A 17,185-nucleotide genomic window follows, 5' to 3' on the forward strand; every position below is an offset into this window, starting at 1 on the left:
TTTACACAACAATGCCCTCAATTAGTCTCTAAGATCACAAAAATGACCCCTTAAAAGTTATAACCCCCATAATTCTGAAAACATTTCAAAAAGTACGTATATCACAATTATAAATTGCTAGAGCTTTAGATTCAAGGGCTGAAGCAGAACAATCATTGAATCGACCCGGCGTTAGTCAAAGTAAGAAAGTAGAATGATAATGAAGAGGGCAGATTCAGATTAGTCATAAACTTTTGCTCTTTGGTCATTTTTCTTGAAAGTTTATGATATGACATGGTGGTAGTTCTTCACTTCTTTGTTGATTAATCACATTTTTTTTTTCTTCTTTAGATTAATTTGGTCCATTGGTCCCCTTCCCCCCACTCCATCCTTGAATGACCATAATATCGTGCCATTACTTCAATTATAATGTTTAAATATGTTTTGTTCTTTTCACTTCAAAAAAAAAAAAAAAAAAAAAAAAAAAGTCAGTTTGACATTGTTAGTGTCATCAATTGAAATGTAAGAATCAATGAAACCGTTATTTCATGTAGTAGCAATTTATAAAATCTTTGACTAAACTTTATATAATCACATAACTTGAAAAGTTACATCAATGAATCTCTTTAAAAGTTTATCGTTTTGTGTGCATCTTACTATTATAAATTAATGAATAATGAGTATTCGATTCATTTTAATTAGTTTGGGTTAAGTAATTAGTTCATGTTTGTGCCAAGAATTATAGGTTGAAATTTTTTTACAACAAAAAATCTCGCCTATTTATATCGATCTATTTTCACGATAAAGCATATTTCTTAAAGTTTTAGTTTATATATATAGTTAAATGGGCTACGATCACATTCATTAAGGAGAAAGGGATTTGGACCGGTCTAAATGATGTTCCTTCATCAATAATCAAAAGCCGTGTTAATATTGTGATTCAATTTGAACTAGTAATATAACAGGCAGAGTTTGACAACTGATATATACTATAGTGTCATTGATAAGATAACTATGATAGCATATCAAGCAACCATATCTTTGTAAACCTAACTTACGCATTGCAACAGAGAGATGACAATAAATATAACAATTAAAATAATAATCAGAAAAATCAAACCTAGCATAAGGGAGCAAAAAGAATTAGGAATTTGAAACACCCAAATAAAGAGAAATATCCCTAGCCCATTAATTAGTTGATTCATATGTATCATAATAGTGACAAATAACATCATCACGCTTATCCTAATTTGGCAATACCCACTATTGCAAATTTGTAAGGCCTTTTGACTTTCCTAATTAAAATTTAAATTGTGTTGCCTTAATTTAATTTGCAACAATTATCATGATCATCTAGTACTCCCCAATTACTTTACTATATGATGAAGATAACATTATCAATTGGAGAATGTTACAATAAAAAAAATGTCATAATCTAAAAAAGGCATTTCACTTTTCTTATAGTTTAGGTATTAATTAGTGTTTTAAATAATATATTGGGAGAAGTACATTATACATTATTATGAGAAAATTAAAATATAGGAAGATAATAGTGTAATATACCGTTTCTAGAAAGTTGATGATCTTAGAACCTTTAACAATTGCCATTATTTATTACAACAAAATTTTGTCTTGGTTATGGGACAAAAAACAAAGCAGCTTATATTTCAGTTAACAACATGTATTGTAATCATATTCCTAACTAGACATAGAAAAATTGTACAACTATATTTCAACTTGATTGAGATTTGATTACATATTACATCTTATACATTGTTCTGTGTTGATCTTCGAGATGTGATCTCAAATCTTAACTAACTCTTTAGAAATAAACTTTTATACCATTGAACATATCACAGTCCAACTAGGTGGCACAAAGCTAAGTTGGAACTTACATATATGAAGTCTAGCTTAGCCTTTTCCTTCTTCTCGTTGTATATGGGATACCTTGTTTCATATGATGTGGACCCCTCTACTAACTTTCTTTCTTTCACTCTACTAAATTTTTTAATTGAACCCAAACCTGACGTATATGAAGATTATCTATTCACGAAACAAGGGATTATAATTAAAAAGAATTCCTTTAAATGATGAACAATAATTCCTCTAGAGCCTATGAGCAAGTAGTCAATAATTGGTAAGAACTTTAAGGTAGATAATAGAATAAAAGGAGTTCCATAAAGCTAGCTACCATTAATAATTTAGTGTTAAGAATGAACAACAACCAGTACAAAATTGAAGGAGTTGAATGCCAGCATAAAGTTGTTTTTCATTACTATAATTAGGCGCCTTTGTCGCCATGGTGCCATATATAGCAACCCCACAACCCACCAACGCCATTTTAAAGTCTAAATCTATAAAATGAACCATTTTTCTTTTCTTTTATTTTTTGGATTGAGAATGGGGGGACTCAAGGGAGGACCAATATCCCCATACTTAATAATTTTCTCATGTTTTTTATTTAGTCCAAATTCACCCTAAATTGCATTGGATTCTCCATTTTTTTAAAAACAAAAATTAAAAAAAATAATAATAATAATTTTTATGTAATTTTTTGTTTATATAAGGTCAATCTTTACAAACTTCTACTAAAAATTGATACATTTGGCAATAAAGAGTTTTTCAAAAAAATTGAAATAATTAAATAAACACTACTTAAATATGTTTATTTAATTATTTCAATATAATCTACAATTAATTGTCTTGTTTTTAAGTTGTCTATAAATTTCAAGATTACACACTTAAATATGTTTGAAGTTCTTTCCACTGATGAGTACAAAGTGTGTAAGTTAAAAGAGTTTACGTTGGTTAGACTAGGCAGTTTTCCATATATATATCTATAATGTGTGACCTAATTTTATTTATGATGAGCTTGACTAATAATAATCATGCATGTTGTAATTATAACAACCTTATGGTCATGTTTATGGTTATCGATAAGTGTAATCCAAATCAGTTACATAGTGGGATATGATCTGGGGTAAGATTTCAAATTAAGATAACTTGAAAGCTATTCAATTGCTCGCCAAGTCAAACGAGGATGTTGTGATTGACAAATGCGTATATTTGTAACACACGCGTCATGCAACCTACATTAATTCGCGTTATTGTAACATTTAATTAAGTCATGCAATATCTAGGCGTATGCTAAAAACTCCACAAACAACCATCTTTGGCTTGAAGTAGTAATTTGGAAATCATATCACTTGAAAATTTATGGCTACATATATATATTCCAAGGAGGAAGCCAAATTACAAGATTCTCTAAATATAGACCCGATTAGACCTAATTGCCCACCCACCTAAATAAAGAAACTTTCATGGGCCTCAATTGGATTATTCTTGTCCTATTGAAAACCAAATACACTGAATAATAACATTGCTCAAATAAATCTTAGTTCTCAAAACACGTTATTAAGCACATAAGACAAATTAGTACTAGCACTACTATTACATTGTCAGTGCATTAATAATGCAAATGTTTAAACATGTCGTCTCACATAAATAAATCTTAGTAAAGTGATATAACAAGATTTCTAAAATAGGTCCATAATTCTACTATATACACTCAGTCACACACACCTTCTATGATAGTCACAAGCACTAAGCAAGTAGGCAAAAAGACCCACCACCAACTTGCCAATTACATGACTAAAAAAAGGCAATGAAAGTCCCATTTAAAAAGGATCTTCCCCCCCTTCTTTCCATCCCACCACAAAACACACTCAAAAAACTTCAATTCTCTCTTTTCTCTCTAAAAACTAAACCACCAAAAAAATTAAACATCTTGTTTAAGAGAGTATATGTAATAAGACCATATATATTACTTAATCATGTTGCGTACATTGTCCGCGCTAAGGCAACAAATTGTCACCAAGAGAAAGAGTCCTAAGGTCGCCGATGAAACCATGTTTAGTAACACCAACATGGATGCATCAGGCATGCCTATATATGCCCATGACATAAATCGAACCACCCGGCGGCAACACCAAGCTTGGAATAACGGACTCTCGGTTATTTCAACCATTGTTCGTATCCCGTTTTCTATCCTTTCTTGCTTCTCTCAACACCATGGAAACCCCTCGGACGCTATGTGGGTTACCGGAGAAATGGTTAGAACTTCATCGGAGATTGATCATCTTATGATCAGTGACAGCATGCGTTATGCAATTTTGATGTAGATCACACCTTTTTTTAGTAGGGTTTTTTTTTTTTTTTTTTTTGTTAAACTTGGGTTAGGGGGGTTTGAGGGTTTCCAAGAGTAATATATACTTGTACATTAGTACATGTAAGAGCTATATGAACTACCAGTGGATGTATTTAGTCTCTGTAAATTCTAGCAAATTATCTTGGAAAATAAGGGTTTTATTTTTTATTTTTTTTTAATCTTCAAAGTATAATTTCTTACGGTTTAAGCTTGGGTTGGAGTAGGTAAAGCACCTTTCCTGTTTTTTTTTTTTTTTTTTGTTTACTTTTTTTTTTTTATAATTTTGGGTGGTCCAACATATGAGAAAGCTAAAAATGTATTTGTACAGAAATTAAATGGAAACTAATATTTGTACATAGCTTAACTGAAAATTTATTAGGATCTCACATTTTTTGATATATGATATGCAATTTGTAGGAGAAGATATATCCACAATCAAGAGATGATATATCCAAGTTTGATGTTTACTAACATGAAAATCCGATAATAAATCCAAGTTTGATGTTTACTAACATAAAAAAACGATTTCATGATAAGGGTAATTTTTGGTCAATAGCTTAATGTAGTTTTGTGTATTCGGTTTGTAACATTCTACTTTGTTGACTTCAAATTGAGCATCAAGATTCTCAAACGAAGTTAATACCTTTACGATTGAGGTGGATAGTCTTTTGACCAAGGAATGTGACCTATTGGTATGGAGTAACCTTATCTATTTCAAGCAATTTCCCTATAAAATTTGGATCAATTTTTTTCAAATATATATTAATCGTATGTACGTCTTTGGATCAATTTATATGTTTACATCATTCATGTTAAATTATGTTAATGTTGGATACTCAAATCACAAATTTACTAAAACTTGCGTTTTAGTAACATTTACAATAACATTACATGACAAATAACATTTACAATAAGTTTTTCTTTTGGGTGGGCTATTGATTGATGTCACAATTAAATGATTATTGCCTTATTTTTAAGTTTATTGTCCCACGGTAAATGTGTTTTGAGGTGGCCTATGTCCCATTTCCCCTTTGTAAGGGAGAAAATTAACTTTCTACTCAATGTTATAAAAGAATTACTTATCTATGTCTATACAACCCTACCACATGTTTCCTACAATTGAAATGTCACTTTTCCCTCATTTTCATAACCACCGAACATTTTCAACGTTATTTTCCGTCATATCCCAAGGCACTAATATAGTTATTACCACGAGTAACAAGTGAAATTATACTACGTATTAAATAACTAACTAAATATAGATGCATTGCACGGAATCAAACACTAGTAGAAAAATGAGAGAAAAAACAAAAGCAAGTCGATGCCTAATGTCAGTTAAAGCAAATGCAAATGTTTTTCTATAGAATGTTTTCCAAACAACCAAACTCTTTGAGAGATAACGCTCTATTGGATTTTGTCAACATCATCAATCACAACAAATCTTCATTTGCTATCTTCTTTATTGAAAAAAAAGGACTTGATTCAGTCATACATATTAAGTCATTATAAAATAAGACAAAGATGCTTCAGAAATACTTAAAAATAATGGATTTTTTTGTATAATTACTTCCAAATCACTAGGACAACGTTCTTTTGCATTGCTTCAAAAGAGAAAAGATCCAATGTTATTAATGAAGAAAGATATGGGAACAAATTCTGTATGTAACTTTATATTTCATTTGGTTCAGAAAGAACATATTCTGCACAATCTTTTCCTGCAATATGAACCAGTGTCTCCTTTCTAACATGATTATTTGTATAGTGCCATGCTATTAAAGTACCCTTTTTTTTTTTTTTTTTTTTTTTTTTTTGGACACAGGCTATTAAAGTACTTATATCACATTATAATCTATGTTTGATTTCACAAAGTTAAAACAAGTTTCTATACCCTTCCTCCATATCCGAACACCTATATAACTTTGTCCTTAAAGAACTAGTTTAATTATTAATTATATTCGCGACAATAATTGACATATATAGCTAGCTTACTACTCACAGAATCCCAACAACATTGTTATTCTCATATCTGATATCTCTATGAAAAATTCTTAATAAGGGCCATAAGGGGGAAGTAATCGAATCGCAACCATACCGATATCTCAACATCTATAACGAAATTCTTACTGAAGAATCAACCTGTTGCTTTATAGAATAAAAATGAAACACTTGACATAAAAATGAGGTGTTAACTTAATCTATCATAATCCAAGGTTAAACTTTTAATGGTTGACTTTTTTCGACTTTGTCGAAAATGGGGAGGTTTGACAAAACTGCATCAATAGTTATCCAAATAGGGTAAGCATTATGATTAAGGGGGGAAAATGAAACAAAACAATACTTTTATTGAAATCATGTGAATAATGTTGCCATGTTGGTAAGAAAATCATTGAAATTAAGCCAATAGTTAAGGAATATACCATATTTACTAAAGAAACTAGAATAATAATAGCTAATGATGCGGTTCAACCTATAGCCATATTAAGTGGGATTTAAGCAAGAGAAGTAAGAAAGCACTCCAATTAGAATTTAGCTCATATAAATGGGAACAAACACCCACTAAGCTAGCTAGTCATGATGATGAGTACATGCACTTCATGACTAATGATATCCATTTATCAATTGTGATAGGGTTGCCAAAAATTTGTCAACTCACACATCCAATTAAAGCAAACTATTTGTTCATTTTAGATAAGTTAAATTGAAGGGTCAAGCTAAGGGATAATGAAATAAAGTCAACTTATTATGATCTTCAAAAGCATCTTCAACCAATTTTCAAGTTGCTTTCTAAGGTTGTCTTGATAATCTAGAAAGCATTATTTTATTTCACCCTTACCAAACTGCCGTCTTTGGCTAAGGCTCAACAAACAATACATACCAACGTCCAGATTAAGGGATTACGTTACAAGTTCAAATTACACAATCATAGCAACAAAACTTTCAAAGAGAGTAGATTATATTTTGCATAGTTTTCATTGATACCATGTAGACATGTAGTTATTGTTTTGTAGAAAAAAAATTGGGTATATAACTTATAAACAAACATCCAAATCTTGTGCCCTTGTTATCTCATGTTCCTTTCATCTGCAATAATAGTAGCGAAAATCATTTAGAGATGTTCGGAGAAAGTTGTCACATTGTATCATTTTTTTTTTTTTTTTTTTTTAATTGGAAAGGTACACGGCCACACGGGTACTAATAATCCCCTATCTCAAAAGAATCAATATCACACATAATAGTGATTTGTGATTGTATTGTTCAGTATGCCCTTAGCTCTAAAGTGTTGATGTTGGATAACTTTAAACAGAGTATTATATTATTATACACCAAATCCCTATATTAAAATTTAATAGGAAAATTTAACAACAATAAACCATCCTTTGCCCCATTTTCCCAAAATGAGTCAATCTTTAAATCTGACCAAAATAAACACAAGTTTGTATTTTTTTCTCATATTAAACCCAAATGACCTGTGACCTAAATAGCCGGTCATTTTATTCATTTTCCTTTAATTATTTTTTTAAATAAAATAAAATAAATTAAATTAAAAACAAAAAAAAAAACCTCAAACCTCCCCCAACCCCACTGCCAACCCTTCCTCCCCCACCCCACTGCTCACTCCCTCCTCCCTTCCCTTGCCAGCTGCCGGCTTCCAACAACCACCACCACTTCACCCGACGGGTGGTTGTTGTTGTTTGTTTTAAATTTAAGAAAGGGAATCACTTCAGCAACCACCACCCATCAATCTACTTGTCTACCCTTCACCCTACCACCACTACTTTTGCCACCACCCTCTGCACCACCTACCATCGTCGCCCCTCCCAACCAACCGCCATCGGCCTGCTACCACCGTCACTCCTCTCTCTCTCTCTCTTTCTCTTATATTTTTGAATAAGTGTTGTTAGATCTAGTTTTTGGTTGTTTTTGTGAGTAATTGTTGTTAGATCTAGTCTTGTTTGGGTGTTTGTGAGTTTTTTATGAGGATGGTTAGGGGTCTTTATAGAGATGGTTAAGACTTTTTTTTTGGTGGTTTTCGTGGTGGATGTAGTGGTTTTTGAGGGTGATGGGTAGTATAAGTAGTGTGGGGGGTTATGTTTAAGGGGCATTGAGTGGTGTCATGGAGGGTGGGGTAAAGGGAGGGGGGTTGCAGGAGCTGGGGGAACGGGTTGGGCACCGGCTACCGACCGCCGACAGTGGAGAGGTGGCTGGTGGGGAGGGGGGAGGGCTGACAATGGTGGGGAATGAAGGGTGTTTTTTTTTTTTAAAAGAAATTAACCAATAAGGACATGACACGTGGATTGCTACCTAGTATAATAGGTCAAGTTATCTACTTGGTTTAATATGAGAGAAAAATTAGAAACTTAGGTTTATTTTAGGCAGATTTAGAGGTTGGTTTAATATGAGAGAACGGGGCAAAGGTTGGTTTGTTGTTGTTAAATTTTTCAATTTAATATTCATGTAAAAATCTTTACTTATGAGAGGTTAAAGTAACGTGATAACTAAATCTAGATAAACCGAGAGGAGCATATTATTATGGGATTGCAACTTAAAACTGAATGTCAACTAGCTTCTAACATTTCATAGGACGTTTGTTATGACGTCAAATCATTAGCAATCCATAATTTTCACAAGTCAACTAACTCTCTGAAGTCAACTAAAGAAAAGACGGAGGTGACAACCACATACTAAACCAACATTTCCTCAAAAAACAAAAACGGCTATTTTCCTGCACATAACATTGTTCAATAGTTCAGCAACAAGGCCCTATAGTAATCTGAATTAACAAAGGAATGTGGGATCAGTACACACACTAAACAAAACACAGGGAAGCCTATGCGAAACACCAAGATTATATACTGTCATGATAACGAAAGCTAGAACACGGTAAAACCTTTGTACTAACAAAGAGTAATATCAATCACGTCGAAACAAAATACTTACAACAATATCAGTACGATATTAGGCAAACAGATGAAGATTTAAGATTTGCTGTTAAGGATTTCCACTCCTGTCTACTTTGGAAAAGTAATTAACTAATAAGTGAAAGGAAAAGGAGCGCAAGGTACAATTACGCGAAAAAAGGCAAGATCAAATCAAGGTTACATCAAATAAACCACTCAAGAAAATACAGGGCAGGGCAACTAAGGTACCTTTCAAGCTTTACTAGTTATGCCTTTCTTCTTTAAAGAGGATTTTTCCAGATGCAAAGCATTATGCTCTTCTTTACCCCACATCATTAGCTACATGTTGGAAAATGACAGAATTAATAAAGTAGATTATCAGGTAACTATGGCAATAATAGTCTTTAGACTATTAAAGTTACACTCTTTCTTTCCTTTCCTTAGAAGAGGTGCAAGAGAGGAAAGAAGAGATCTAAGCAAGTAAGCATTGGATTATAGCTAGTCAAGTGAGCACTGCTCAATCAGGATACATAGAGTATGTAAAGAGCTAATCGAGTGAGAAGGTCTCATACAGGACCGGATTTGGGCAGATATTTTCTGGCCTGAACTATGACTGCCTCAATAAGGCATTAAGTCAGATCAATTTTTTGAGCTAATCAAATACTCAAGGTTTTGACATCATGGCCCCAACTATACCAGGCATAGCACCGACTTTTTTGGGCCTAAAAAAGGCCAGACCTGACGTGCCAGGCAAAAATAAACCAGTATAATGGGGTGTATGCTAGATCGGCCCACAATCAGCTCTACTACAATAAAAAAGACACATGAAAAAGAAATAATCAGCACTGAAAAAATATAGACATGGTCACCTTGATCATTAGTAGGAATCTACAGTGTTAAAGAGAATAATATTGTACTTCTTGTCCATTATAGAGAAATATCAGGTCGGCTGTTTGAAGTTAACCTGCAAAATTGATGCATGTAGTTGGTGTGTATCAGAATAAGGCATTTAGCATCACAGAAAGGGACATGAACTTCTATGACCTGAATCCTATAACTTAAGTAACCATAATTAACTGCTAAAAGTGACAGATTAGGCATGAAAAACTCATAATTAAGTAAATTAACCGCAATTGATACCACGAGTCCATAGGAGAATCTACAAGGGTAGAATTTTGTGTAATAAGAATCTACTAATCATCATTACTTTTCTTACCAGAATATAGCTATAATAAGAAAATAAGGCTAATCCAATGAATACTGCTCCCCTAGATGCTGAGATGCGTAATAGAGGTAACTTTAGGTACGGCAGTGGGCTGTACAATGGTATTTGGATGACAACCCATGGCATGGCACAGACCACAAGTTGTGCTAATGTGCTGGATTGCTGGTCCATGGCACATTGTTCTACTGAGTTTGATTGTGCCGAACTAGCACCCTGCCAATCATAACCGTGTCGTGCCATACTGCCATGTAGACCCTACCATCATAACCGTGTCGTGCCATACTGCCATGTAGTTTTTACAGATTGCAATCCAAGCACAGCGACCTCATGTTGCATGACCCACTAACATATTTCAGTAAAACCTATTCAATATTGTACACACAGCTATGCTACTAGTGCTACTTATGCTACGACTGAACTTCCTTTACAACCTCCCCTGCCCGATACACTCCTAAGTCCCACCTAAAAGAGATATTAGAAAATGGTAAAAATGCAACCATTACAGATTGGTAGCTCCTGATACAGTTATGTCAGCCTGTATCTTCTTTGTACCGACAAGATCTCCCCGAATACTTTCCCATTCTAGAGGTCTTTTCAGAAGAAAATTGAGAGAAAAACAAAAGGATGTACAGCATTAATAGTTACAGTAATACTACATCTAACATGTAACCATAATTGTCAAAAACTACCATAATACTTGGAGTTCACTACACGGATGGCCGGATCTGTTTTGTGGTTCTTATTCCATGAACAAGTTTAGGCAAAAAAAAGTGCCACCTTAGAATCTCAAAAGCAGTCATAAATTCCAGAATATCAACATGGTCAACAAGCACTGTAATATGACTACAGGAAACCAAATTGCACTTCAGATTGTTGAGTTCTGACTTACTACAAGCTAAGAAAAAAGTTTCTAACTTATGCGGGCTAAAAACTTATGTCACTGGTAGGCGAGTGACTTTGTCATAAAGTGTAGTTTAATACCAAATCAAGAGATACTCAACATTATTTAATTTCAAATAATACATATAAATCTGTCTTTGATTAGCAGGACCCTTGTGCAAAAAAAATCTTTACTATTTGTGACCAAAAATGGTTTGTGTACAGTCATTTATCAGTAGGCCTTCAATTGGACAGAGAAAGCAATACACACTGTATGAGTGGTGTGACTGTATCACAGCATCCAAATAGTACAAATCACCCAGTCAAAATTCATCATAAGTGACATGCAGAAATTAGATAAGGATAGGGTTACTCTTCCATTATAAAGGGGGAAAAAATAAGAAAAGAGAGACAGAGAGAATCCCTTTCATGTGCATCTTCTAAAAACATTAATATCAAAGTAGTCATGAAATTGCAGATATTCAATGAAATAATTTCAGTAAACTACCGTCCACATTAACGAAAATCAAATAGATACAATTATACTAGGTTCAGATACCCTAATATTCGCGGTGAAGGCTTTAAATGGAACATGACCACACCACAATAGACATCTGATGAATTGCCTTACTGAATGGAATTGATCAAAATGTAAAAAGAAAAACAATCAGTTCCTATAAAAAAGGAGCAAAGAGGAAAGGTAGGTTATATAGCAGATGAAGGATTTTAGCAGAAAAGGAAGTTCACATGATTACTAAGCCGGCAAGCATAACTAAATTATTGCAAATATATTGCAAGAATTAACGATAAAAATGAAGGAACAAGCACACTAGTAGACTAACAGTTCATGTCTCTATGAGAAATCATGCCCTCATCCCCATCAGAAGATTAAATGAGAAGCAACGAGTCATCATCAGAGGTACAGAAGTTTATATTGTTCTACAAGTTCCTGACAGAACTAAAGTTGACAAAGGCTAGCAGTTGGTGAAGCAGAAGGATGCCATATGAGGACCCCAAGGCAGTCTCCATTCTCCAACATAGACTGGTTTCTGGTAGAAAGACACTCTTGCCCTGACTTAAGATAAATAAAGTTCTCCACTATTAGCCAGCAACCTAATGCAACAGGAAAACTCCCTCTTCTATACCAGTGGCTCTATAAACATGGCCAAGAAAACTAAAGAAGCTTAGAAATCCGGCAACAGAATGCAGCTACAAGTTTATAGAAAAGATTCAGTAGGCTTAAAAGTGAGTTACTTCTGTTTAAATTGAGTTAATTTGGAGTTTTATAAATAAATATATAAATAGAATATCCCAGAAAAAATAAGGTAAAAAACAGAATTGAATAATTTTACTAATCAAAGTAGTTTGCAGTTGTAATAGAAATTGTTGGAATCATGAATTTATGAACATTAGCACAGCAAGCAATTGGCAATGCAACAACGTTTTGAGTTTTCAAATATGATAGATGGTCACTCTATGCTAAATTTCATTGGGACAACATCCAACACTCATTGGACAATTCACTTTGACAAAATTATAGAAGTTTAGCAAGAAAACAAGCGTACCTTTACACACGCCAAGCGCTGTAAAGGTCAACAGTCATCCCATTTTGAAATCCATGAAATAACCAAGGAACATAGTCATTAAACCATATAATGGCGATAAGTTGTATCATTAATGACAAGGGTATATGCTGAGATACTGCCCCTTGCCACAAGATCTGCCCAGAAAAAATACAATAATACTTTGTCGAGAGTTCATTTTCTACATAATTCAACAAGTAGAGCTGAGAGGTGTCAATTGAAGTTTTAAATAGATTGTGAAGAGGCTGACCACCCTCAATCATTCTACTTTTCTGCCCCTCAATATACACTATCATTTGTAGCGTCAATGAGTTATAGAAACATTGAACGTAGAACCATTGTGGAGCACAGAACAAGGAAGAGGGGGTGTCAGGGAACAACTGTCCTGTGAGGCTTGGGTGCATTAGGATTTCCACGTTCATAGAAAGTTTGAAAAAGAGAAACTGCTTCTGATGCCATTATCCCTCCGGTACACTTATAGCCTTTTGCTTCTGCAACGTTGGAGTGCTCATAGCTAGTTGAATGAAGGGAAAGAATTGACCCACATCCCCAAACTTATCATTAGCACATCCATAGTACACTTCCTTTAATCCCATAAATGATAAAGCAGCTGCACACATTATGCAAGGCTCACATGTAACATATAGAACACAGTTTGAAAACTTCTTAGCAACATCTGATTGAGAAAGTCCATCTTGTTGCCACTGCAGTAGAAGGCTATCAATAGCATCCATCTCTGCATGTCTTGTAGCATTCCGTGTCTCGTTAGTACGATTACTCCCAGATGCAATGACTTTTTTATCCTCAACAATCACACAACCCACAGGCACCTCAAGTCTCTCCAAAGCAAGTTTTGCTTCTTCTATTGCAAGCGCCATAAAAGAATTAATATCACAAAAATTTTCTGCCTCAACGGAACCCATCACCAACAACTCCAAAGTGAGAGTTCTAAGTTTTACCAAAATCAGAATTCTAAACACCACACGACCAAGGCCTTTGATTTATGAAGGAAATTCTAACAGTAACAATGTTTTCCTTATATTGAGAATAAATCCGTTGATCCCTGCATTTACAAGGAAGAACAAATGAAACATTACTACAAAAATAGGGAATTCTCAAAATCCTACATACAAGAATAACAGATCAAAAATTAAATTCCAAAAAATAATTGGGATCAGAAATTGAAGACGAGGCAAGTAAATTACTCGTATAGAATTCAGAACAGGCTTGAGGGAAACATGTAGCAAAAGTTACCAGACAATAGTAATGAGTCTAATGACGATACATTTGCTGCAATCTCTACCTAGAATACTATAATTATTGAGTGTAATTACACTAAAAACGACTTTAGATAGCCGGCGGTTCACATATTAATTGATATTTTCCAAATTATATGCCTGAAGCACTTAGATTTACAAATAAATGAAGAATAACAGGTTCAATATAAGTCTATAATTATCAAGCAGCCCCATTAAAGCTAGCATATTTCGGAAGCACATGTTCAATAATTTTAACTCTTTTAACTTTAGAGCAACTGAAGAATTGAAGATCACACAAATTTGGACAACAACTAACATCTAATTCAGTAATTCACCAGTGAGTGCCAAAGTCCTAAATAGCTTACTCGGCAAAGTCTTGGGGGTGGTACTCAAGACCTGGATCAAATTCCGTCCCTCTATGGTTCTCTATCCTCAGGAATGTATATTAATCACCAATGTCTTATTTAAAATTACAAAACAAAGCACCTATATTATCTAAAGATTCCTAACACTTTCAAAATTTCATATTTCAATTGGTTTGATTAGATATATTGAAGAGGGTGAAATTAATAAGTTCAATTAAGCAATACTTGAAAATTCTGAAAAATTAAACGAGTCAACAAGAAGGCTTCTACTTTACCGACAATAAAGTAGACAGAAATTGCCGAGCACCCTGTCGCCGCCGGTTGCTCCGGTTTCCGATAATGGGCCTCAGATTACTGCTCGATCTCTTGCAGTCTTGCTTGTTTTGGTGATACGAACACGAGTACTCTACTACCGGACTTGAATGGCACCGTTTGGTTTAATGTACTCAATTTTTTTATTTTTTTTTTTAAAAAAAAAAAAACTCATTTACTAGTAAAAGATTTTTACAGAATTTTTTTTTTTTTTTTTTGGGAAAATTTATGAGAAACAACCTTTTAAGTTTAACATTTTACGAGAAACTACCTTTTAAATTATTTTTTGTTAGAAACTACCAATTATGAATTTTTTTTTGTGAAAGATTACCACTCAATTTTTTTCGGCCATTGACTACCTATTCCGGCGTTGACTTGCACGTGCAAGAACCGTGACTAATTAAATCCCTATTTTTCCCCAATTCTATTCACGAATCCCCTCCCTTTTGTCACCCTTCATCAGATGTCCCCCACCCCCCCACTCTCAGCCTCTCTCTCTTCTCACTCCATTAAGAAACTGCAAAGAATTAAACAATTCTGCCAGGTTGACGCATTGAAGGCATTGCAGGGATTTTAATAATCATCCAAAGAGGTAAATATATAATTATACTCTCTTTCTTTGAATGATTTAACTTACAAAAAAGTACCAATTTTCCTTTAAATTCACTCGTTCTCTCTCTGTCATGGTGAAGAATAAAAAAGGGCATCGTGGTAATCTAATCAAGGGGACCAATTGGACTATTATACAAAAAACCATGTAATAACAAACATCTTGAACCACCCACTAATTTTGTATAATTGGGTTAGGGTTATAGTTGACTACTTTAATTTGTATTGAAAAATGGATTAATTATAAATAATTAACGTAGTCATTACTTTTAGCTTTACCTTAATTTTTGGTTGAATTTTATATTAAAGGTATTGAAAATTGCTTGTACAACCTGTTGATTTTTACAATTGGAAAAGGCATGTTTAATTGGTTGATTGAAATTGAAAATGGTTTATGGCTTTGTATTAATTTGTAGGATAAACATTGACTTTTCAGTGTATAAAATGGTGGAGGAGGCCATTAATATTAATTTGAACTCTGACAGTGGTGATAGTGATGTTTACTTAAGTGAGGGTGATTTTGAAGATGACAGTGATGACGATCTATTTGCTTTAAATGTAGATCATGACATTAGTGAGAGGGTAACTAGGAGCTTAGGAGGGCTTAATGTTGGAGGAGATGTTGATGAAATAGGAGGTATACGAGAAATTCATGAGGAAGGTGCAATGAAATTCATTTGAATAGTGATGAAGATTTGAATGACAGTGATGCAGAATTGATTAGTATGGAAAGTGGCCAGTTGCGTCTCCAGGATTTGCGAGTGTGGGTTCGAAACTTCAGAAGTTCGGAATCATAATTAACAAAGGGATGAAAATATAATAATTAAAAATTAAGTACATAAGTTCATATTATGAATTACAAATAGATTATACATAGAAAAATGAAAAAATAAAACTACACAAGCATTTTTCGATTATATCTCAAATTCATTATATATCACTATACCACAATGGCACAATCTACAATTTTACATTATATATCATTATATCTCAAATTCCCAATCAAATTAGCAATTATCATTTACCAATAACTCAATACGACAATAAAGGCAGCAAGGCACTAGTCACTTAGTCAGGCACTCAAGGTCACAGGCAGCAAGGCACTTGGCAGCAATTCAACAAGACAACAAATGCAATTAGACTAAAACTAAAAGACAACATTCAGTCAGTCACAATTAGTCAATTAGACAATTTCTGAATTTCGACAACAATCACAACATTCACAAATTACAATTAGACAATTTCAATAACATTCACAAATCACAATTAGACAATTTCGAGTTTTCGACAATTGACAACAATGAAATTATGAAAGACAGAAAGACAGCATTATCGCATACTCGCATTGAGCATTCACAATCACAGATTCACAGCAAGGCAGCAATAAGCATTAAAGGAAACCGGAAAGGCAAGCTCACCAGACACCAGGTCGACTGGTAGAGGCCGTGCCGCCGTGAGCCGATTGATCGAAGTGCCGTATGCGATTGCGGTATGTTGAAGGACTGAAGCGTCACGAACTGATTGATTGAACGAAGGTGGCCGGTGAAGGACGACTAAAGGCGGAATGCGTCACGGAGTTACGGACTAAAAGGTGGCCGGCGGGCGGCAGGCGGCGGGCGGAGGGCGGCGATTGGCGAGATTTAGGGGAGTTGGAGTTTAGGGGAGTTAGGTTTTAGAATTTGGGGGGAAAGTGGAAAACTGTTCGTGATAAACAGTAATGGAGAAACCAAAAGGAAAAAAAAAATAAAAAAAATTAAAGTGTGGCTGTGAGTAATGGGATTCGAACTCATAATTTTATATACAATGTGAGGTAAAAAAATCACTGAGCTGCACCTTTACTTCTTTACATTCGCTACACAGATATTTCTG

General features: G+C 34.0%; 1 protein-coding gene across 1 annotated transcript; it reads right to left on the reverse strand.

The window, feature by feature from the left end:
* Positions 1 to 12,795: 12,795 nt before the first annotated feature.
* LOC110691864 (tRNA-specific adenosine deaminase 2-like) lies at positions 12,796 to 16,082 on the reverse strand. Its single transcript, XM_021868833.1, is given in 3 exon segments — positions 12,796 to 13,322; positions 13,325 to 13,834; positions 14,671 to 16,082. Coding segments are annotated over 2 exon segments (552 nt in total). The 5' UTR covers positions 13,695 to 13,834; positions 14,671 to 16,082; the 3' UTR covers positions 12,796 to 13,140.
* Between the last annotated feature and the right edge of the window lie 1,103 nt (positions 16,083 to 17,185).

This window comes from Chenopodium quinoa, unplaced genomic scaffold (genome assembly GCF_001683475.1).
Source record: "Chenopodium quinoa cultivar QQ74 unplaced genomic scaffold, ASM168347v1, whole genome shotgun sequence".
NCBI classification, from domain to species: domain Eukaryota; kingdom Viridiplantae; phylum Streptophyta; class Magnoliopsida; order Caryophyllales; family Amaranthaceae; genus Chenopodium; species Chenopodium quinoa.